This window comes from Pezoporus flaviventris, unplaced genomic scaffold (assembly GCF_033815535.1).
Source record: "Pezoporus flaviventris isolate CSIRO_AGI_PZ_B2104156 unplaced genomic scaffold, CSIRO_AGI_Pfla_v1 ptg000002l, whole genome shotgun sequence".
Lineage (NCBI taxonomy): Eukaryota > Metazoa > Chordata > Aves > Psittaciformes > Psittacidae > Pezoporus > Pezoporus flaviventris.
Genome location: NW_026892550.1, coordinates 53,747,397 through 53,770,290, shown reverse-complemented (window position 1 = coordinate 53,770,290; position 22,894 = coordinate 53,747,397). Strand labels below are relative to the sequence as shown.

At 39.3% G+C, this 22,894-nt stretch overlaps 1 protein-coding gene across 3 annotated transcripts; it reads left to right on the top strand.

Moving 5' to 3' along the window:
* Positions 1 to 812: 812 nt before the first annotated feature.
* Positions 813 to 21,985, top strand: YTHDC1 (YTH N6-methyladenosine RNA binding protein C1). Of its 3 annotated transcripts, XM_061479010.1 has the most exons (17): positions 813 to 942; positions 4,793 to 4,894; positions 5,499 to 5,827; positions 5,960 to 6,314; positions 7,506 to 7,595; positions 8,102 to 8,155; positions 8,759 to 8,853; positions 10,795 to 10,903; positions 11,004 to 11,121; positions 12,148 to 12,232; positions 14,127 to 14,293; positions 16,767 to 16,849; positions 18,054 to 18,090; positions 18,183 to 18,222; positions 18,325 to 18,387; positions 19,943 to 20,077; positions 20,973 to 21,985. In XM_061479010.1, the coding sequence occupies exons 1-17, from the start codon at positions 915 to 917 to the stop codon at positions 21,195 to 21,197; spliced, it is 2,115 nt and encodes a 704-aa protein (XP_061334994.1). In that variant the 5' UTR covers positions 813 to 914; the 3' UTR covers positions 21,198 to 21,985. The 3 variants fall into 3 exon arrangements, with proteins under 3 accessions (XP_061334994.1, XP_061335003.1, XP_061335011.1); XM_061479019.1 differs by lacking the exon at positions 8,102 to 8,155; XM_061479027.1 differs by lacking the exon at positions 19,943 to 20,077.
* The last annotated feature ends 909 nt before the right edge of the window (positions 21,986 to 22,894 follow it).

Here is a 22,894-nt window from a genome sequence, read left to right as displayed (position 1 = left end):
AAAGTCACCATTTTATCTATAGCATTAATCCACTTGCTATGCAACTACTCCAGTTAAAGAGAAAAAAAGGCATGTAGAGATTTTATAACAGTAGCATGCCAGCTAACAGTATTTAACATACCACAGATGAAACAAGCTCTTAATTGGTAATTGCAAATTGGCCTTATAAACTACTGGAAGCCACTCAACGGAACAGGTTTCTTCACAAGCTGCCCAAAAGGGTAACCAAGATGAGGTGGCAAGTTTTCACCTAGGCCATGGTAGGGAAGAAGCATATCTCAAATGTCGTTAAATGTATCTATACATTAAGATGGATAAAGGGCACTTGTTTCGTATTTGAAGAGGCACATTACAAATCAAACTGAACATCATCAGGAATAGGGGGAAAAAATACTACAAAAAAACAACTCTACACGAGAAAAAAAAAAAAAAACAACACACCCGAACACGTAACAGCTAGAGGAAATGCAAGGAACAAACACACAACCCTGAGGAAGGCCACGACTGCTTTGCCCCACAGCAAGAGCTGCAGCACCTCACACGGCTATAAGAACAGCGAAGGAACGTTGAAAGGAGCGGGCTCTCCTCTGCTCCCTTCACTTCGGGAGTGCAGAAACCCTTCCATTCCCTGCAGCCCTTTTCCCAGCGGCAGGAACACCTCGCGGTCCCACACCACCAAGCACAAAAACCACCCAATCCCTCAGCCACCGCCACAGGCCGGGTACCCAACGAGAGACGCTTTATCCGCGCGCCTCCACCCCGCCCTCCGCGGCGCACGCACCGCCCGTTCCGCCCGCTCCGCCCGCGTGACGTCCATAGCGTAAACAAGGCGGTGCATTCTGGGAAGAGGGAATCGTTACGTGCAGGAAGAGGGAGCCTCCATCTTAGGCGGTCGACGGCTTCGTGCCGGCGGGATGGCGGCTGATAGCCGGGAGGAAAAAGGTAGCCGGTACCAAGGGTGTGGGCTGTGACTAGGTGCTGCGGAGGGGGAATGGGTTGAGGGGAGCAGCAGCCTTCTCCTTCAGCCGTTCGCCCTTCCTTGGGGCCTGGTCGGTTACTCGGCCTTCAGTCTGCGAGATGTCCGTGAGGAGAAGGAAGGGTAGCGGGGCCGCGAGGCATTCTTCGAGGAGGATTCTTGTGTTCTTTAGACGTGGCGTGTGGGGGAAACAGTTCTTGTTTGGCGCTGCGGTGCCGGAGGTGGTAGGATGGATCACCATGCTGTAATGTGGTGCCCCGGCTGCAGTGCGCCCAGGACAAGGTGACTTGAGAAACGGACATAGGAATAAATCTGTGGGCCGTAAGCTCAGCGTTAATGGCAGCAAGTTACTGCTGATTATCTTCTCATAGAAAGTATGTGGGTTTGTTTTTATTTGTGCTTAGGTTTCTGGCCGTTTTTTTTTTTGCTGGATTTCTGCTGGGGAATGTAGTTACTTAAACAAGCAGAAGCTGATTTTGGAATATATATGGTTTTGTGTGATGTTTGCTCGGCTTTTTGCAATTAGTTATGCTTTCTGAGTACTGTCATGAATAAGTTTGAATTAAAGGAATCGGACGTTTCCAGGGTAATGTATGCTGGCAGCTCTTATAACTGCCTGTCACTGTGTACGGGAGCTGAAGTGATCCCCATGTGGTCTGTGAGATTATAAGAGTCAGTCCTCACAAAAGAGTCCATTTAAGAATTAAATCCAAAATTTATATGTAGAAAGTTGCTGTTTGGTGGTTAGTGCAGATAATAGCAGTGCTACAAAAAAGGTAAAGGACTATTGTGGTGGTGTGATTTGCTTGGTTTTTCTATGGAACATACTTCATGTAAAGTTTTTGCAGGATAGCTATTCATATTTCTGTCAGAGTAGTGAGGGTTTGCTGCCTCTAATACTTACTGTGAAATTAGATCACATGGAAAATTCCCATTAAATTTTGTTAGAACTGCTAAGTAAAATTGTTGTGTGTGATTATTAGCAGCGTTACTGTAAGACTGGTGGGGTAAGATACAGTCAAGTTACATTGAAACAGATGTGAGCTGCCACCACGGAGGAGCAGTGAAATTAAAATACTTGCTGCTGTCACCTGTAAATTTGTACTCGTAGAATCATTTATCCAGGTGGTTTTGAACTTTTTATTCTTTGGAGGGGTTTTTTGTTGGTTTGATTCGGGGTTTTCTTGTTTTAAATCACTGAGGATAGTCAAGTCATGACTAGCAGTCAAGAAATGTTTGTGGTTTGTATTTTAACTTGTTTTTAATTTTATGGCCTGTGAAGGGATTGAATAACGGGTGTTAATGCACATATGTTTGTAGCTGAATTTATTTAGGCTGTAAATGCATCATTATTTTTGTGCTTCCTTTTGAAAGAGAAATGCTATGTCACTGCATGAGAAAGTGGAAATAAATTTCACATACCCTTTTAGTCTGAAATTGCTTGGTCTTATCTGCTCTGTTTGGCAGATTACATTTTTGCTTGGATCCTTCCTTGAATAGACCTAAAGCACATGGCCAGCAGAGGAAAAGTGGTCTCCCCAGGTTACTTTAATGTTGTTTTGGATGAGTTAAATTTGTTCATGGAAGGATCCAACACACCCAAGTCAAGAAAAGATGAGTTGTAGGAGACCCCAGCTGCAAATATCTGTAATGGAAAGGAGTCATTTAGACCTTCCCCCTTGAGCAGTGATTAACTGTAAGAAATCTGTCCTCTAACAATTTTTTTGTTTATTTTCTTTTGCATTTCCTGATGCTTCTCTTGTCTGTATGAGATAATTTAGCTCATCAGGTTGAATGCTAACAGGGGCAGTTCAGTGAGTGGAATCATCTTGTGGAATTCAGTTGAGCAGTATACTTGATGCAAGTGAGGGATGGAAATTGTATGTTCAGATTGTCCTTTTTGCAGCACCAGGCTGCTAAATAAATCTGGAAGTTTACTTTTAAATAAATTGGATGAATTTATCTACAGGAGGGATTTGGAGGCAGAACTCGCCCTGCTCCCATCTTTTACATACTTGTTTAGGGTTCCAACTATAAATCGGGCCCACCTAACCTGGGAGGGATTTATTAGAGAGTATATGTCATGTCGGATTTGCATATTCTATTAAATTTTCTTTCTCATTTATTACTGAACCAGCTAGTAATGTGAGTCTTTTAGCACTTCTGAATGCTACTGCAGTAGTTAGGTCAAATGTAGTTGCCTTGTCAAAAGGGAAACAAAGCTAAGGTTCATTATGTGTGATATGAGATTGGTGATATTCTAATCCTAGTGCACCTCTTTTTCATCAGTGTCCAGTAAAAAAATCTTGTGCTCTGAACTTGCCCAGTCTTCTGCAGGGAAGCAGAATGAGAGCCAGGAAATCACAGCCCATGTTTAGCAGTTGCACAGCCGTGAATCTCACTGTTGTATATCTCTCGGTAACAGCAGGAATACTTGCTATGAATATATAGGTATCTACAAACATAAAGGACTGTTTCCAAGAGAGTTATGATGCAGCTTCATGTGATACTTAAATGCCCTTTAACTGTAAACTGCCAGGGAAAGGCCAGATGCACCTCTCTGCCGCTGCCTTTGCATCAGCTACGGTTTGTGCAGTTCAGGGACCACTTCTGCATTCCCCTACCATAGGAAATGTGGAGAGATGCCAGCAAGACAGCTAGCAGACATGCTGACTTGACATTCAGTAGTATATAGTAGAGATGCAATTGTAACACTTTTTTTGTGGTGTGGATTGCATCTTTTGTTATGCAGCTAAAGATTTTGAGATAAACAAATTGCCAAACTCTGGAGGACTTTGCTGCCTTACAATAGAGGAGTCCTTACCTGCTGCTTTATAACATTATACAGTATGTCTCCTTACAGATACTGTTAACTAGCTGAATCGTTGGAGTCTGCTCTGCGTTCTGTTCCCTGAACACAGTAAATAGAGTCAATCGTAGTAATATAAAGTGGAAGGAACTAAGAATTCCAGAGTTCAGGAGAAGAAATATAAACTTCCAAAATTAATACATTTTTTATTATTTTTCCCTTTGCATGCTTAGGCTTATTTTTTAAAGTGCTTGAAATACAGATCTGCTGTCTTAAAAGCTGGTGAATCCTTCTTCTACCAGAATTGCCTTATATCCTCTTTGGCTTCAGGCAAAGTGAAACAGTTGGAAACAGTGATAAATATTACAAGCTGTGTGACCAAGCGTGGTGATTTACTGCTTCTAACTACTTCTGCTTCCCTTCTTAAACTTTTTCCCTTTTTGTCAAGGTAAACTAGTTGTATGTTCTTGTATGTTCTTCTTGTTAACTTGCCCTGTTGTGGTTTTTCTACTTGGAGGTGAACCACAAAACTCACCTTCCTAATGTAGAAAAGACAACAAAAATAGTGGGGCAGGAAGGGAGACAATTTAAGGTGTAAGTTCTTAAAGATTTTGAGGAGAGAGATCCTTCCTCTTTGCTTTTGGCACTCAGACTCTCTTGCAGTCTTCTTTTTCTCAAATTTTGTACAGGCTTTTTTGTTAAGCTTTCATTTGTAGGTCAGCTCTCCTGCAAAGCTTGTGTGACATGAGGAGCCAAATTGGACCTTATTCAGAGTCCTAAATGCATCCTGTGACGTATTTTAATTTTTTTACTGGCTTTGCTTGATTCTTCTAACTTAAATTATAGCAGTAAATCAAGGAGACGTTAATTTTTGCCTTGTGGCAGATCTGAAACCCTAAAGGAAATGTTTGGGTTTGTAAATGCTAGTTCTACTGTAGTATAAATACCCAGACTTTTTATAGGGTATTTTTAACTTTTTTTTTTTTTTTTTTTTTTTTTTATTCCAGATGGTGAACTCAATGTTCTGGATGACATTTTGACTGATGCTCCAGACCAAGATGATGAGTTGTATAACCCCGACAGTGAGCAAGATAAAAGTGAGAAAAAGGGTAGGTAGTGGATATTACGCAGAAATGTAAATGGTAAAAAGAGTCTGTCTTATTATGGCTAAAGTCTGAAGTAGCAGCTCTTAAAACCTTATTCAAAGAGTGAAAGAGTTCTAGAAGTTTTTATTTCATGTACATCTGCTTTTTCACCTGACCTTCCAGGCAAATAGTTAACTAGGTTTCCTTTTGTGTCAAAAGCAACTGCTGAGTCTGGTTTATTGTGAATTCATTTGCTCTTAGTAAATGACTGTCTTTTTTGGTTCAGTGAAGTGAAAATAGAGCCAAGGGTTTCCTGAAGTCTGGTTCCAGCTCAGTTTTTGTTTTGGCTTTAGGTCAATCCCATCAGCATTTAATTCAGCATTCCTGTATATAAAATTTAGAAGTTGCCTACCACAGCCTAAAGGATTTATCTTTTAGAGTAAAATGTGTGTTTTAGAACATGAGTTGTTCCTAACAAGCAGCTTTGAGTGTTACTGCAAAGCCTACAGGTGGAAGATGCTACCCATGACTGCAACAGGGAAATTACCCAAAATAGAGGAAGTAGGAGCCTCTGCAGTTTTTTGTTTGATATACTGAATAACATTGAACTTATATCTTTCTATTAAAGGATCAAAAAGAAAAACTGACAGGATGGAAAATGCTGAAAACAAGAGACAAAAGCCTTCTGTGCATTCATCAAGGCAGATGATGCCAAAGCCTCCTAGTTCATCAGTTAGCAATAACAAGAGAATAGTGAGTACGAAAGGAAAACCAATATCAGAATACAAGAATGAGGAGTATCAGAGATCTGATAGAAACAAGCGTCCAGATGGTGATCGAAAGACACGCATGTCAAGCAGTTCCAGGGAACCATATAAAGGACAACCAGAAAAAACTTGCTTGAGGAAGAGGGATATTGACAGAAGGGCAAAGTCTTCTACACCAGATGGTTCAGAGGTATTAAATATTTTTGCTGCCTTATAAATAAAGCAATTCTATGAGACTTCTATAAGGCGCATTCTCTTAGGACTGTGTGTGCATCCTGACAATGTTATATGACTGCTGATTCACTTTTTCTTTAAACATCAGAGAATCAGGCATGATGTGGATAGAAGACCAAGCCGATCCAGCCATTCTTCTAAAGAAGAGGTGAATTCTGAGGAATATTGTTCAGATCATGAGACTGGCAGTAGTGGTTCCTCTGAACAAGGCAACACAGAGAATGAGGAGGAAGGAATGGAAGAAGAGGAAGACGATGAAGGGGAAGAGGATGAAGAGGTGGAGGAAGATGGGGAGGAGGATGAAGAAGAGTATGAACAGGACGAGAGAGATCAAAAGGAAGGAAATGACTATGACACGCGAAGTGAAGCCAGTGATTCCGATTCTGAATCTGCCTCTTTCACAGATGGGTCAGTTAGATCAGGGTCTGGCTCAGATGCATCAGGTAGGTAATACCTAGCATGTGAATCTGAAATAACCTTGCCGTTGAAAGTTAGCTGCTTTTAAAAATAACTACTTCCTGACTATGGCAAAAGTAAGTCTTAGGTAGCACAAGTCATTAAGATACTAATTACGAAATACACCGTCATAAGGGTTTTTTTATAGTGTTATTGACTGCTTTGGCCTTGCTGTTCAACTCTTTGAAATGTCAGAATTTGTATTTTCTTAGGTATCTAATGGCTTAGGTTCCCGTAAGATTCTTTTCAAGTTGGTGTTGAACTGTTCTGGATTCATCTAGATGAGTGACAAGGTAGACCGGTGTAAAAGCATCATCTCCCCAAGGAAAGGTAGTTTAATCTTAAATAGTAGCTGCCTTCAGCATAGGAAATCTAAACCTAAATTGAAATGCTTAGCTACCAGGGCAAACTTAGAAATGTTTTAAGCAGAAACTAGAAACAGGTGCTTTGCAGTTGTATATTACAACTGGTCCTAACTTACACATGTGAAGTGTTAATGGCGTATATAATGTTGTGTTTGGCTGTTTTCTGTTTTGGTTTTGTTTTCGCTCTTGTTTTAAGAAAAACAGTTAGCAATCCTGTTAAGATTCCTCTTGTGTATCTTCCTTGTCTGAAGTCTCCACAGGTCGTCATCCTGCTTAACATAATGCCTTTTTTAGCTCAGTTCTGCTGTTTGGAATTGGAGACCAGAAATGTGTAATCTGAAGACGAGTGAAGCTGTAGTAACTGTTCTAAAAAACTCTGTAGTATAATGTAACACTTTTAGGAGTAGAAGTAATTGCCTATGTGCCACAGTGTTTTGTTTTCATACCTCTTGCCTTTTTGAGCTCTGAGCAAATGAGCTCATTTCACTGTCGCAGCACAGTTTGTGCTCAGTGTTGCAAATTTGGCTGAAGACCTAAACTACCCTTACTTAAAACACCTAGGAGATGAATTATGTGTCTAAACTTTGCACAGAATTATTAGATATTTAGAATTTCTTTTCCTTTAGTGAATGAAGAACTTAAGAAGTCAGCATTAGCTTCTTTTGTGCATAATGCTTTTGGGGCAGCAACCACAATTTCACGTGCAAGTCAAATGCCAATATCACTATTACGGATGTTATTTTCCTGTCTCAGTACTTCTCAGTTTTGCCTGATGTTTAAAATACTGCCTTTATTTGTTATGGGTTTTTTTAGATGAGAAAAAGAAAGAGAGGAAGAGAGCTAGAGGTATCTCTCCAATTGTTTTTGACAGAAGTGGAAGTTCTGCATCTGAATCATATGCAGGTATTCTTTCCTTTTATTGCTTGTCATCCTGACTTGCATCAAATCTTAATGTGTAATCTAAAATAAATGTAACCGGCTATAGAGATATATGGGCTATGTAGCTTTGTATAATTTGGTATTGAATTCTGGCATGTTGCGTGTGGATACCTTTGGGGGGAAGTAGGCTTTCTTGTTACTTTAATGCTATTCTGTTGCTTAAGTGGAATTTTCACTTTTTTTTTTTTAAACTTGGAAGATGATGATTCAGTGACTAGTTTTCTGAGTAGGAAACTGTTCAAAGACTATTTAAAAAAAACAAACCCAAACTAAACAACCCAAAACCAAATCAAAAAAACAAACCTAAAACAAAACACTCGTGCACATTGAATAGTATTTTTTGTGTGTGTGGGTGCGCGCCAGAAAGCATAATTTGTCATGAATGAAAATTGTATGTGACAAGGCTGTAGAAATTGTATCTTATCTCTATTAAGGCTCAATCTGAACAAATGTACTTTGGCTAAACACAGGTTCAGAAAAGAAGCATGAGAAATTATCATCTTCCGTTCGTGCTGTCCAAAAAGGTATCATTTAAATTTGAATTTTTAATGCATGCCACATAGCAAGCCATTGTCTCTGTTCATTAAATTACCTGTAAGTAGTAATGTTCCGATATAAATCACTTTGAGCACATAATCGTTCTAAGCATAACGAGTGAATCTTGAGCTACTTTTGCATATGTTGAAAGCGGTATGCAAAAAGTTGAGTCACATTGCTCCTTGCAAAAATGGCAAAGCAAAAAACAAAACACTTGCATCTTAAAAGAGGAACATTTCAGCATTTTCTATTAGAAAACTCACGGTGATACGAATATTACCCACTATTTGACCAAGCATTCTTAAGGAAGGAAATTCAGGCCTGTATATCGGAGCATCACTGAATCATGCTGATTTTATTTTTTAATTACCTCAGTATTTAAGTTTTAGTTTTGATTTGGTTTCCCCTGACATCATGTGCTCTACAGCTTAAACTTCAAGTTGGGTGGTTGACTGTGATAATACACAGGTAGTAACTGGGTGGGATACAGTGTATTTTGAAAGAAACAAAGAACTATTTACATGCAAAGTGACATTTTTGACAACCATAGATATTTACAGTCCAGCTTATTTGATGCTTTGTTTTTTCAGACCAAACAAGTAAACTTAAATACATTCTCCAAGATGCAAGATTCTTTCTTATCAAGAGTAATAACCATGAAAACGTATCACTTGCTAAAGCAAAGGTATGTTGAATTTTCTTTAAATCGATTGCTTTGCCTATTTTCAAACACACCCACCTTACTATAGGAGAGCATATACATGCATTCTTTTCTCCATCTTGGTAGAGGCAGGGATGAAAGCTGCTGTCCTCTGATTCTTCAAGGGTAGGTATTCTGCTTCCACTGCAATCTAGAAATGATTCTAGCCATTTATCTTGGTAAGAGTAAGGTAAAAAAGTGGCCTCAAGATCTGTTTGGTACCATCCTTAGTTACCCTCCATTGGGAGTGTGCTCTGATGGTATTTTCTTCCTTTCATCAGCAGCTGTGTTCATATCACTGTACTGTGGGGAGGTTCAGAACATTGTTTTGGCTTTAATCTAATGCTATAAAAAATTATAGCATTTTTTCAGTTTATCCAGTTTTATAGCAGTTTTTCAGTTTATTCAAGGTTCTGGAAGCCTTATTGTAGAACTGTATGCCTGGCAGTGCTGATATAAGTGAGTTCTGTGGAAGGGATTCCAGTGCACTGGACGTCTGCTGAGGACTGGCACTAAGCCACTCTGGTGGTTTTGTATTTGCATGTGTTACTTGGAACAGCTTGTAAAAGAAAAGAGCTGATTTGCAGTTACACAATATACACAGAGTAGGTATTTTCTATTAATGAAGATTTTTCTAAAATAGAATAGCATTAAAGCAGTTAAATCTATCTAAAGTGCTGGTCTCTTTGGCTCCCCCCATTCCTCCCGCAGCCTCAGCTTTGGGTTTGATCTGTGCAATGAACACCATTATGATGGGTGTTTGATTTAGCCCTTTCAAGGAGTATATCCTTCCTGGGTCTCGTTCACACTTGGGACTGCAACAATATCCTTGTTCCTAAAGTTCTTGGGGTGGATGCTTTGTGTCTGAAATGTGTAGATGTCAGTGCTTTGCCACTGCACTTTCACAAAATTGGTTTTTGTGTTGACAATGTAATAAGTTGTTCTAATTCACAGTAGAACTTCACAAGTAGCTAAAAGCAATATAAATCTGATTGAAAAGTGTTGAAAAAAGAACAAGGAGTTCTCTGGTAACTAATGAATTCTCAGAGTTGCGCAAGCACTAACCTGGGCATAGAGTAGGACATGGGAACATACTTTCAATAAAAAAGGAAGGGGTGGAACATTTTCTTTGCTAGATCCTAGATTATATTATGAGGCTGAAGTTTAAACATACTAAACCAGCATACTTCTCCTCTGAGTTTGCCCAGAGAACGTACTGGGGAACTGATCTTGCTGAAAAGTAATGCATCAGACTGGTGTTCTGCAGATTAGCTCAGCTGGTACCTTAAAACAAATTTGGGTTATTGTGCATGGCTACACAATGGCTGGTGAAAGGGAAAAGGTGGGAGGCTGAACAAACTGTTTTGAGTTGTCAATTTGAACTGTTGGTCTGGTGTCTTTCATGTTTCTACCCTTTCACTAAAAGAGTTTTAAAGTCTGCAAGCTGTCCTACACAAATCTGTCATGCTAAGGTTACTGAACGCTGCTTGCCCCCCATTAGGTATATATGCTGCTGGCTTTTCATCATTTGTGCATATGATATAATAGATGACCTCCCAAAGTTACTTAAAACATGCATTAAAGATGCATTAAAAACAGTAAAACCAAAGGTCTCCATATAACAGTCCATCATTATAATTACAAGTGAAACCTTACACATGGTCTAAATGCATCTGCAGTGTTACAAAAAAAAAATATAAAATTGAAAAGTCAGTGTTTTAAAAGTTCCATCAGAGGGCAGGCTAAAAATATTTTCTGAAATAAACTGAATTTAGCATTACCTTTCTCTTTCCATTCTCTTCTATTCCAGAACATGAGTTTGGTCTTGTTTCCCTCATCTGCACTATATACTTCTATATATTTAGCTAAATCCCTTGAGATGAACTCTTACGTTTTGGTGGTGGGATGGGTATTGCTTTGTTTTAGGGAGTATGGTCGACACTTCCAGTGAATGAAAAGAAGCTCAATGCTGCATTTAGATCAGCAAGGAGTGTTATTTTGATATTTTCCGTAAGAGAGAGTGGCAAATTCCAAGGTAAGGGAAAGTGAGCTATTATAAAGGTAAGTGAAATTAAGTTTTGTGTGCAGCAGCTTTTATGTTGTGTTTTTGTTACAATTCATGTGAAATCCTTTAGGATTTGCAAGACTCTCTTCAGAGTCCCATCATGGAGGATCACCTATACACTGGGTGCTGCCTGCAGGAATGAATGCAAAAATGTTGGGAGGTGTATTTAAAATTGACTGGATTTGCAGGTAAATAATTGTTGATTTACATTGCTGTTTAGTAACAAGGCATTATAGTACCTTTTATGTGTAAGACTGGTGGTGACAGCATCCTTTTGAAAACCCAATTCAGCCAGAATTCTCCAGTCTCCCCAAATCCTACATGTTACTGAGCTTGGAACTCAGGTCTTCACCTGACATACACAATAGAAATTTATTTTTAATGTAGGCAGTAAATTAAAGATTTTAAATACTTGATTGTGTTCCTTCACTGATCTCTTGCACTGAAAACAGAAAACTGTATTCTCTAGTCTTGGAGTAAAAACTGCTCACTTGAATAGACAGCTGTGGATAAAAGGGAAGAAAAATCCTGTAAGGACAGATCTTTGTTCATCTGACATCTTGGCATCTGGCTGAACAAAGAAAATGCTGCTGCTCTAAAATAATGACAATAATACAGATATTTTTGCATAATGTGTAGATGGTGAGCAGTAAATTCACTGACTTAACTAAGTATGTCTTAAGGAAAATATTTTAGCTCTTTAGAAAAAGAGCTGTATCAGTCCTGTGGGATATATTGCATGGTTGTACAAGCACTTTGGACTGCCAGAAAGAATAAATACAGGGACAGTGAGACTCAAAAGTAGAGAAAAACCTAGGTTGGAAAGATCCTCTCTAAGTTACTGACTCCCACGTCCAGAAAAAAGCGGTTCTGGCTTCATAATTAGGTCAGATGCTCAGGGATTTATTCCAAGGGGTACCATGAGCTACAACCTCACATTGAGACTGGTCAGTGTATTTAGGTGGTAAGACTGTACAAAAACATATCTTCAGTAAGATAGCCTGTCATAGTGTGGACTAGGTAATATTGGAATAAGTCAAAGTGAAATCTTCAGTTAGTAATACTTCATACATACTAATATATTCATTCTGAGACCTGACAGTGCAAAGGGCAACAGGATTATTTGCATGTAATGTCTTGCTGTATTCGATTTTAATTTTTTTTTAAATGAAAAATGGAGGCAACATTATAAATGATGCCACTTGCATATTTAGGCGTGAATTGCCGTTCACTAAGTCTGCTCACCTGACCAATCCTTGGAATGAGCATAAGCCAGTAAAGATTGGACGCGATGGACAGGTCTGTTAATTTTTTTTTCTCTTTAACCTTTGTGTTCTACTGCTTGCTTCCAGCTTTGCACACACAAAAGTTTTTGAATCTTCTAGATCAGTTGCTGCTTGCAGTAGAGTACTGTGACAAAGGTACTCGGCTTATTTCTGTTGTGGACAGAAAACAGTAGGGTGCCGATTCTGTTGTCATGTTTGTGATTAATAGTGTTTGATGCTTCAAAATAATATCATGTTTTGGATGTGAAATGTAATGTGCCTTGCATTGTATGCAAACCTGTTTAGCATCAGTTTGTAAGAACAAGTTCTGGTGTTTCCAGCTGCATTCTGCATTGCATTATTTTTATATACTGAATTGCTTAGGGCATAGACTGTACCATTATATAAAGTATATGCTGAGTAAATGTTAAGTGGAGTGGGTGGCTCTTTGCCTTGTCAGACATACCAGAGTTGCTGCTGTCATCAAGTAACCCAGCCTTGAATAAAATAACAGGTTCTGTTTTCTTACAGGAAAGTAAGATGGTAGTTGCGCAATCCCCATACTGTATGGAAAATGTAGATTCTGTGTGTTATATTGCCTATAGACACATTCACTTTATTGGGTAGCAGAAGTAAAATGGTATTTTTGGTCTTGTTTATAATATAGTGTGAACTTTAAACAAAAAAAAGGTATTTTAGTTTGTTTCTGTTAATTGGTTAAGGAAATATTTTTTAAAAGGTTTTGCCCTCTTCACTGTAGGGTTGCAGTCTTGTTACGAGTTTCATCATTTCTCCTGAAATTGTTGTGCTGTTCACACAGCAGTTGCTGGGCAAACATTGCGTGATGCTTGCTCTCCCTGCTTTTCAACTCTGGTTATTTTCTGAAGTGGTGGCTGTTTATCCATTTACATTTTATGTAACCCTGAATGGATTTATCTTCTGAGGATGCATACGCTGAGCTTCTTGCATTTATGACATCCTTTGGGAAGGCGTTCCACAGGCCTGCTAGTCACCAGGTTGAAGAAGCACCCTTTTTGGATTGTTTTGCTACTGGCTCCTGTTAGTTTCATTTGATGGCCCCGAGTTTTTGTACTGGAAGAGGGAGTCAACATGTTGATCTCTCTCACTCTCTCCTCCAGACAACTAGTGGTGTCAGACACTCCCGGTGTGTCCATCTTGTCCCCCATGCCCTGCATACTCCTATTTTATTCTAGGCTGGAGAGACCCAACTTGCTCAGTCATTGCATGGAATTGTGCTCATTCAGTTATCCTTGCTGCACTGCTTTGAAGCTTTTCCATTTCTGCTGTTCCCATTTTTTGAGATGCAGGGGTCAGTATTTAAGGTGTGGAGTCTGTGGAACATGGACTTTCAGTGTGATATGATGACTTCCTTATTTAGTGTTACTTTCTTAATAATCTTGAACACACGATTTGCTTGTTCTGACTGGTGTCAAGAGTTGAGCTGGTATTTTTATGGACCTCTCTATCATATATTGAAGAACTCACTTTTGACTGGTCAACTTCATCAGGCCACGGCTTTATATGTGAAGCTGGGATGGATTTTTTTCTTCCCTGCATGTGTTGCTTTTCTTTCTGTAATAGGTGGTTATTTTCTTTGGTTATGAAAAACAGTGCTCTGATTTTGTGGCAAAAGAGTGATGTGGCTTGTATGTCTTATGGGAAGATACGGTTGCCCCAAGTATTGGACTATTTTCTGAGTAGTCCCTAAAGAGTGAAAGGTAATGTAAGTGAACTTTGCACTGTCTCGATACTGAAATCTCTTCAAAGTGTTTTGTTCTTGTTTCTTGGTTTGGGTTTTGTTGTGTTTTTTTTTTTTAAATATATACATATATATATGTTGTTAATACGTTTGGGGAGAGTCATTTCCTCAGTTTATAAACTACTACTGAACTTCTAACTAATTCTAGGAAATTGAGCCGGAATGTGGAACCCAACTTTGTCTTCTCTTCCCTCCTGATGAAAGCATTGACTTGTATCAAGTCATTCATAAAATGAGGCACAAGAGAAGAATGCACTCACAACCCCGATCAAGAGGACGCCCATCCCGTCGAGACCCCGTTCGGGACCTGGGAAGGTTAGAAACGTTCTTTGGACTGATAATAGGCACATGTATCAGAATAACGTGATGGAGGAATATGATTCGTCAAAGCTTTCCCTGCGATAAAGAAGAGAGAAAATCCTCAAATCAAGCTGCATGGACAAGTTTGTGGCTTCATTGAGGATTTCACATGGTTCCCCGGTCTGTCATTTTTCAAGAGGAAAATGGGGATCTTTACTTTTGCAGAAAAAAAAGCTCTTAAAATGCTGTCTAGTTTAGACTAGATGATTTATTAAGATAATGCAACATGTAATGCTAGCTGTAGGTAGGCTTGGATGGATAAAGAGCAGGCTAGATGGAGAGAAGGAAATAATTTATATGCCAAAAATGTGTTAATATCTTGTAAAAGCCTTTTCTTTCAGGTATGTCTCTGGATAAGCCTTATCAAATATGGGACTTTTATAAGGATCACTTAGAATTTTGCAGAAGATGCCGCCTCATTTTGAGGATAAAATATTTAAGTTATTTTGATATTCAAGAGGAGCGTTATTGGGACTGTTTCAAATTGTATCACCGTGATGTGTTAACCCCATTGCCAAATATTCTCTAACATGTAACCACTGAATTCACACATCTTGCTGAGCTTCTGAAAACAGTAGGTTCTTTCCAAAAGGGATCAAGTGGCCCTTGGAGACCCGGCAACAAACCAAAAAGAATGGCTGTTGCTGTGTCTGTATATACAACCTTTCCAGATGCTGGCAGTACCTGTGGACTTTAAGTATTTTTAGAGGATCGACATGGTTATTGATCACTGCTATATGAACTTAACATCATTTTCCAGAAAAAAGGGGGGATAACTTGTTGCAGAATTGGAGAAGTCATTGCAAAGAACTGATATTAGCCCTTCTGCCAAACACCTTTTCCCCCGTGTAGCCACTTTGCATACAGACTGATGTATGGTTTGGGCTGAAACCTTTGGTTAAGTTTCCTCTGTGGAAACGTCCTGTGGTAGGTACAGATACCCAACAAGAGTCCCCATTTCCTTGACCTTAAAAAAAGGACACTGTAACGAGTAGGTAGGAGGAAACCTGGCAGCACCCCCTATTTTTGGCTTTAAAGGACTGAACACCAAGATGGCTTTTGAAGTTAAGATAAGAGGTTTCCAGTGCAATAAAGTATATACAAGTGAAGGTTTTGCAATGGACTGCAAACTATACATATAACACCACCACACCTTCTCAAGCCTGCCAGGGCCTCCATTTATGTGTGTGGCTTACAGCTTAAAGTCAGTAGTTGGACTACTATATGAACTGTTTCTATCATATTTTATACCGGTCGTAAATGCACTCTCAAAACTACAAGAAAGCGGTATGTTTATTCTTTACACCAGCTTTTATTTTCCTTGATCTGATTTTGCTGTTAGATGCAACTGCTTTGGTTTTTGGGCTTTTTGCTCATAGTAAAGAATCTGCTTTCATTTTAAAAAGCTTAGTAACTGGGTATGGTGGGCTTTAAAGGTTGACGTGGGAAAGGGGGAGGAAAGATTATTATAAAATTAAAAGCTACGTGAGTTTGTTACTCAGTAAGCAAGTTACAAGTAATTAAGTGATTTAAGAAAGTGTAAATTTTTTGTCATAAGGAATTATATTGTTGGGAGTGCGGGAGGGAATGGATTTGTAGCTGCTTTGTCTTTTAAAACACTGTTATGTTAGCATTGGAGTCTCCCGTTAATGTCTGTGTACCTTGGTGGAGCAAAATTAGCAGCCAGTTTCTGTATTAAACATAACAGTAACTGGAATGTAACTGGTTTATAATTAAGGTTCCTCCCTGAGAGTGAAGTTCTTAACATCTCTTCTGTAAAAAAGCTGTTTGTATAGAAAGGATCCCCAGTTAACTTAATTATTAGGAATCTTAAGTGTTCTTAAACTTTTTGTAAGAGGCACCACTGCATTGCTGGTATATTGCTTAGAATAGAAATTGTTAGAAATAATATCATTGGTCTACCCAGTTAGAGGAGCTACAGTGAAAGAAGCAGTTTCACAAAGCATGCACAATTTTATATATAAATGTTATGGAAATAGACTTTTTATAGAATTCTTTACTCCATAGCTATCAAATACAGCGATGTCCATGCCTTCTGACTGTAATGGTCTGTCTTGCTATCTGTTTTCACTGTAGTTCTGTAAATTCTTTTGTTATCCAGTAGGTTGTTTCAAAATGTAATGTGGGGAGTGCAGTGTTAAAGCATTAAGTCTGTTTTAGAGAAATTTGTTACCCTTTGTTTGGTACACAAGTACAGTTACCTTACCTACCAAAGCGCCTGTAGCCAGAAAGTAACAGTGGAGGGGATTTGTTCCCAATTATTGAATTTAAATTTAATCTGTAGCAAATGGAATTCAGAACGATTTAATTGAGATCCTGGGCAGCTCAGGCTGTGTCTGTGAGGTATTCTGCTGTTGATGAGTGCTCCAAGCAACCTTGTTTAATCTTTGATATCTAATTTGTGTAGGCGTCGACCAGAAGATTATGATATTCATAACAGCAGAAAGAAACCAAGGATTGACTATCCCCCTGAGTTTCACCAAAGACCAGGTTAATATCTTACTATGAAGATTTGTGTGCACCAATTCACAAATGTTTTCTCTTTTACTGTATCCTCATAACTCAGAAGTAAAATACCGATATGTCTGGGATAAAAAAAAATGGGACTTGTCCCAAGTGCTGCCTAATGGTTTAAAGCACCTCTCACAGAAATCAGCGACAGTTTCACTGGTTTGAGAGGCAGCTGAGTTAATCTGGGCTGAGCCCTTTTAAGAGCCTCAGAATGGTGTACATTGTGAATTATCTCCTCATTTTGTTAATACTGGCACAAGAAGTGGCTTGACCTACTTGACAGTGCACTAATTGTCAAATTAAAGTGCTTATCAGAAACTTCCAGCTGGGAAAGTCAGCTGTGGTTGCCTGACTAGCAGCCTCTCCTTAGAGATGATGGTTATGTTTTCAGAGGGCATTTATTTATAAGCTTGACAACAAAGGGAGCGGGAAGTTTTACAGCACTTTACAAGAGGGTCTAATGATGAGTTTGAGATGCAAAAAGTGTTGTTGCTGCTCCCTGGCTTTCCAAGACCCTTGTTTAGAGTATAGAACAATTTTTTTTTTTTTTTTTGAAAGAATGAAGCTTGGAAGCATAATTTTACTAGCATAAGCATGCACCATATTACTGAGCTCTTTAAAGTTTATTTCCTGGGATTTACTGAAGCTGTAAGAATTCCTTGCCCTGTGGGGCTTTTCCAGATGTTTTTGTTGTTTTGTATTTTCTGTGTAACATTGTATACAAAACATTTTAGGAAATCAGCCTTAAGAGTTGCCCAGATGAACATGTTCTACTGAACACACAGTTAATAGCTAGTAGCAGCCATGTGCAGACAGCCAAGGGACAGTACCCTTTGAATTTCTGGGCATTCCCAATTACTTGACTAAAATTCAAGTTTTACTTACACAGATAACCCCTTGCGTGTTTACTTGTACTGTGAGCAAGTTCCTATGGGTGTATCTGTATCATTTTTTGTTACTACACAAAAATGTAGTAACATCTTTGTTAAAATTATACTATTTTTCTATACTGTCTACAAGAAGTTCTAAGTTTTTGAGAGGTATTGTGAAAGCAGAGGCAATGGCAAGTAGACACAACTTCATAGCTGGCACAGAATGAAAGGACAGTTTCTAATGAGAATGTTTTTTAAGACTGTTAACTTGAGATGGTATATTGAATTCATACTGCTTGATGTTTGAACAGGGTATATAAAGGATCCCAGATATCCCGAAGTAGACAGGTAAGGTGTGTTCATGTTACTCATTTTATGGCCTGGTAACTTGCCTGTACGGATAAATTGGATTTAGTTCTACAAATTTTTATTCCCAACAGACGATTTTCAGGAGTCCGACGAGATGTATTTTTAAATGGGGTAAGTTGGTGCATGCGGACTTGGGGGGAACTTTTATATTCAGCTTTCTGCACTTCCAAAGAACACTCATCATAAATGTTAATATTATATCTTTCATTTTAGTCCTACAATGATTACGTGAGGGAATTCCACAACATGGGACCACCACCACCATGGCAAGGAATGGTTTGTGTCTTGCTGAATTCATTTTTTCTCTGTAGAGTGTGGCTTTTTTTGTTCCACTTGAGAGGAGCCCAGCATATTTAATGTGTGCTCAACTCTTCCCTTTTCCAGAATGTAAGCTTTTTAGGGGGAAAATTATTTACATCAAGTATTTTGTAATATACTTAGCAATCCAGCAGTACAGCAGCAGGAGTCTGACTTGTTTTTGACTTGTGAGAAACTAAAAAATGATGAGGAAATAGCAGAACCCTCTTGTAGCCTACATAAGATGATGTGATGAAATTTTGTGTTCTGATAAATATTCATTGCAATTGGCTTTCTCTTAAACAGCAAACACATCAAAGAGGTGGACTTGCTGCAGAGGCTCATGGAATGGACTGGCGTGCTGTAGTGTTGCGTGGTAGCTTGCTTTTGGCTGTGGCAGTGAAGCATGCAGCAGAGTAGTAGAATGTACTGCACACTGTAATCAAAATAAGTCTTGCTGTGTTGCAGCCTGTAATGAAATGCACTTTTTTCCCAGTCGTGAGTGTATGTGTGAACACACGTATCTACAGCTTCATACATGGAAATCAACTGACGGTTCATTTGTACAGCTTTGGTTTCACTATGTCAGGAGGAGTAGTCATTATAACTAGTCACTTTGATTATATTTAGTAATTCTGGCCCTGAGTGTCCTGATTTTGGATAACTGTAATGAGTCTTTTGGCTCTTGCGTATGCTGTGAATGAGCAAAAGGCAGTGTCAGATGCAGGGATGCCACTGCAGCTTCTCATTTTTTTCAGGTGAAACACAGCTCTGTTTTATTGTAACTGAAAGAAGTGAACAAAGTTGTCAGACTGGGAGGAAAATGTTTTTTCGAGCACAGCTAAGCCTCCAGAAACTCCTTTCTTCCCCCCCCCCCTTCCCTTCTCCCCTATTCTGCATGCTGTTACCCTAAAATAGTCATCCTAAAAGCCAGCACTTCCACCTGCTTCCTTTGTGACAATAATAAGAGCAAAGATGCTTCGGTTATATGGGAAAGAAAGGCGTTGCTGATTGAAGAAACGGAATAGAATAGCCAAGACACATCTTGTTTAAAAGAAAAAAAAATCTAACATTTTGTCATAGAATTTGTCTTGCAGAGTAAGTTTACTCATTTAAAATAGGAATATAGTTACAAGGAGTGGCACAGAAAAGCTTGCTGGTTTGGACAGAATTCACATTCCATATAGATAGATTAAAAAAAAAAAAAAGAAAACAAATGAGCAACCAACATTTAAGTAGCAAAGTTTTCATGTACAGTGTCGTGGGAAGGGCATGGTTGGGGGCTGGGAAGGGTTTTGCCCAGACTTCTAAAAAAGCAATGGTAGAGAAGTAGTAAAGCATGCAACTTAATGTAACATGGTCTGCTGTTTGTTCATTTAGGAAGCTGTAATCACATATATTTAGGTGTCATGCTTTCCGTCTGAATGGCAGTATCTTTTGTTCTTAATTCCAAGGGCTCAGCTGTGTGTGCATTTTTTATTTTTTTATTTTTTTTTTTTAAATCTTCAACCAACTTCCTGTAACTTTCTTGTAGCCACCGTATCCAGGTATGGAGCAACCACCACACCACCCTTACTATCAGCACCATGCACCTCCACCTCAGGCTCACCCTCCATACTCAGGACATCATCCTGTACCACATGAAGCAAGATACAGAGACAAAAGAGTAGTAAGTGTCCACGGAGACAGAGGGTGACAAGAGTCTGCAGGCCAGAGTACGAATTTGGGGTACAGATGTAGCCAAACCTGAGACATGTTGATTTTGATAAACTGCATTTTTAAGACCTGTCTTAGTTTTCCTTGGAAAGAGCAGTTATTAAGATTGACTAGAGACTTCCAGCATTCTTTAAAAGCCTCTCTCACAGGTGATGTGTAAGTGCAAAATACTCAGAACATAACTCTTGCACTGAGATGTGCGCTTAAAATGGCTTCCAGCTGTCCAGGTCTGAAAGTTTTCATGCTGAAGCCCAGTGTGAATAAGGACTTGCCTGCAACATTGCTTGTGCTCATGCAGACAAAATTACCAGCAGAAAAGTCTGTGTTTTTTATAAATTTTTAGACAAAAAGTAGCAGATTGTTCAATAATTTCTGTTAGATGGCTTTGAAGGCGGCTTAGCTTTCAGGTCTCTTGAACCCAAGCGTCTGTACAGTGGAGGCACACACATAGTGTTACCCTGAAGATGAAAGAAGAAACTTGGGCTTATGGATCATAGAATCACAGAATGGTCTGGGTTGGAAAGGACCTTAATATCATCTAGTTCCAACCCCCCTGCCATGGGCAGGGACACCTTCCACTAGACCAGGTTGCTCCAAGCCCTGTCCAAGTTGGCCTTGAACACTGCCAGGGATGGGGCAGCCCCCTCTTCTTTGGACAACCTGTGCCAGTGCCTCACCACCCTCACAGTGAAGAATTTCTTCCTTATATCTAACCTGAACGTCCCCTGAATGCTGGACATAATTCCCCCCACCCCACACCTCCAAGAGCTACAGCCAATCTTACGGATAAGGCAAGGAGGGGATTTTAACCTGGGAAAGAAATAAACATAGCTGTCCTTTCATCACAGCACGACTATGACATGAGAGTAGATGACTTTCTTCGCCGCACACAAGCAGTTGTCAGTGGACGGAGAAGCAGGCCTCGGGAGAGGGACCGAGAGCGGGAACGGGACCGTCCTAGAGATAACAGAAGAGACAGAGAACGTGACAGAGGCCGGGATCGTGAAAGGGAGAGAGAGAGGATTTGTGACCGGGACAGAGACAGAGGTGAAAGAGGTAGATACCGAAGATAATCTATCTGGAACCAGTGCTCACTTGAAACAAAAGCTTGTATTTTTTTGTGTGTTTACAAGTAGTACCTTTTATTTTCAGCTGTCTACTTAAAGTTCATTGTGTAGAAGGATTTATAATGACCCTCTCTATTCCAAGCATGCAGTGAACTGTGAACTGGAAAAACCCAAATCAGCCAAAAATAAAACATGCGAAGCTGACACTCAACTTCATGTTTCTGTTGGAGCAGAATGGGAAACAGCCGAGATTGTAGATATTGGTTAATTCTCAATAAGTGTTCATCTACTTAGTGACTTTACTCTAGGTTTTTGAATACTGATGAATAACTGCCTTTGTTTTTTTCCTTTTTCATTTGCTTTGATGTTTTCTTCCTGTGTTTTCACATGGTTCAGTGGGAGAATGCTGCTATCAAGTATGCAAATATTGAAGTATGATTTTTTTTTTTTTACTGTATGGCAGTGTTGTAGCAGCCTTTTTTTTTTTTCCCCCTCCTCTCGACCCCATTTTTTAACCCTATCTGTAAAGTCAAGTGTTTTTTCAGTCTTCAGTAAGGAAAGCAATATTAAGAAGACACTATTGATATCTAATTTTTAATGTTTTTAAAAACTATTCCTGTGTTCAGTAACATTTTGGTCAATTCTCTTGTCTAGTCTCTTTCCCAAATGTACACATTGCTTGGAATGTTCACAACCTGCCTGTGTGGAACCAGAAAATATTGCTGTATTCTACATTGCTACAATTTTTTTTATATAAAAATAAATTGGTAACTATTGAAATGATTAAAACTCCAGATCGAGTTTCTTGGTCTTCGAACTTTGCCAGCTTTGATAGATTCTGGCAGCTCTAGGAAAGTACTTGTCTTCAAAAATAGATAATAGGTTCTTGTGATAAGTGAAGTTGAAGCCTGAATTCAGGTAAAGAACTTCTGAAATAAAAGATAATTGATTTTCTGTTTCCACAGTGAAGTAGTCAACAGCTCCTGCAGCTAATCGGAGTTAAGGCCATACACATTTAACTTAATGAAATGATCCTCAAGCTATCAAGAGGCTATCCTTGGCCATAATCATACCTGTCTCCCAGGAGTGTGTTAGTTGTGCAAGACCGAGGCTCTCCCCATGTCTTCTTTATAGTGATTACTGCATCACTTGCTTTCTCTGATCTAAGAAATACTTCAACCTGAGTGCCAATGATAAAACTGAAAAAAAGAAGTAAAACTTGTAGTAGAAGTTGTTCAATTTCTGCACCTATTTTGCACTTCTCAAAACTTGTTGTCATGGTTTAAGCCCAACTGATAACTGGGAACCACTCAGCTGATCGCTCGCTCCTTCCCCTCCCCTGGGTGGGATGAGGAGGAGAATCAGAAGATTGTAAACCCCATGGGTTGAGGTAAGAACAGTCCAGTAACTAAAGTATAATACAAAACTACTGCTCTTACCACTAATTAATGACAAGGGAAGTAACAAGGGGAGAGAAAATGAAACTAAAAGGGGGAGGGGGAAAAAACAACAATAAACCCAAGTGATGCATAATACAACCACTCACCACCTGCCAACTGATTCCCAGCCTGACCTGAGGAGCAGTCTGGGCCTTCTGGGTAACTCCCCCCAGTTTATATACTGGGCATGATGTGCTGTGGTATGGACTACCCCTTTGGCTAGTTTGGGTCAGGTGTGCTCTCTGCTCCCTGCTGGCTTCATTT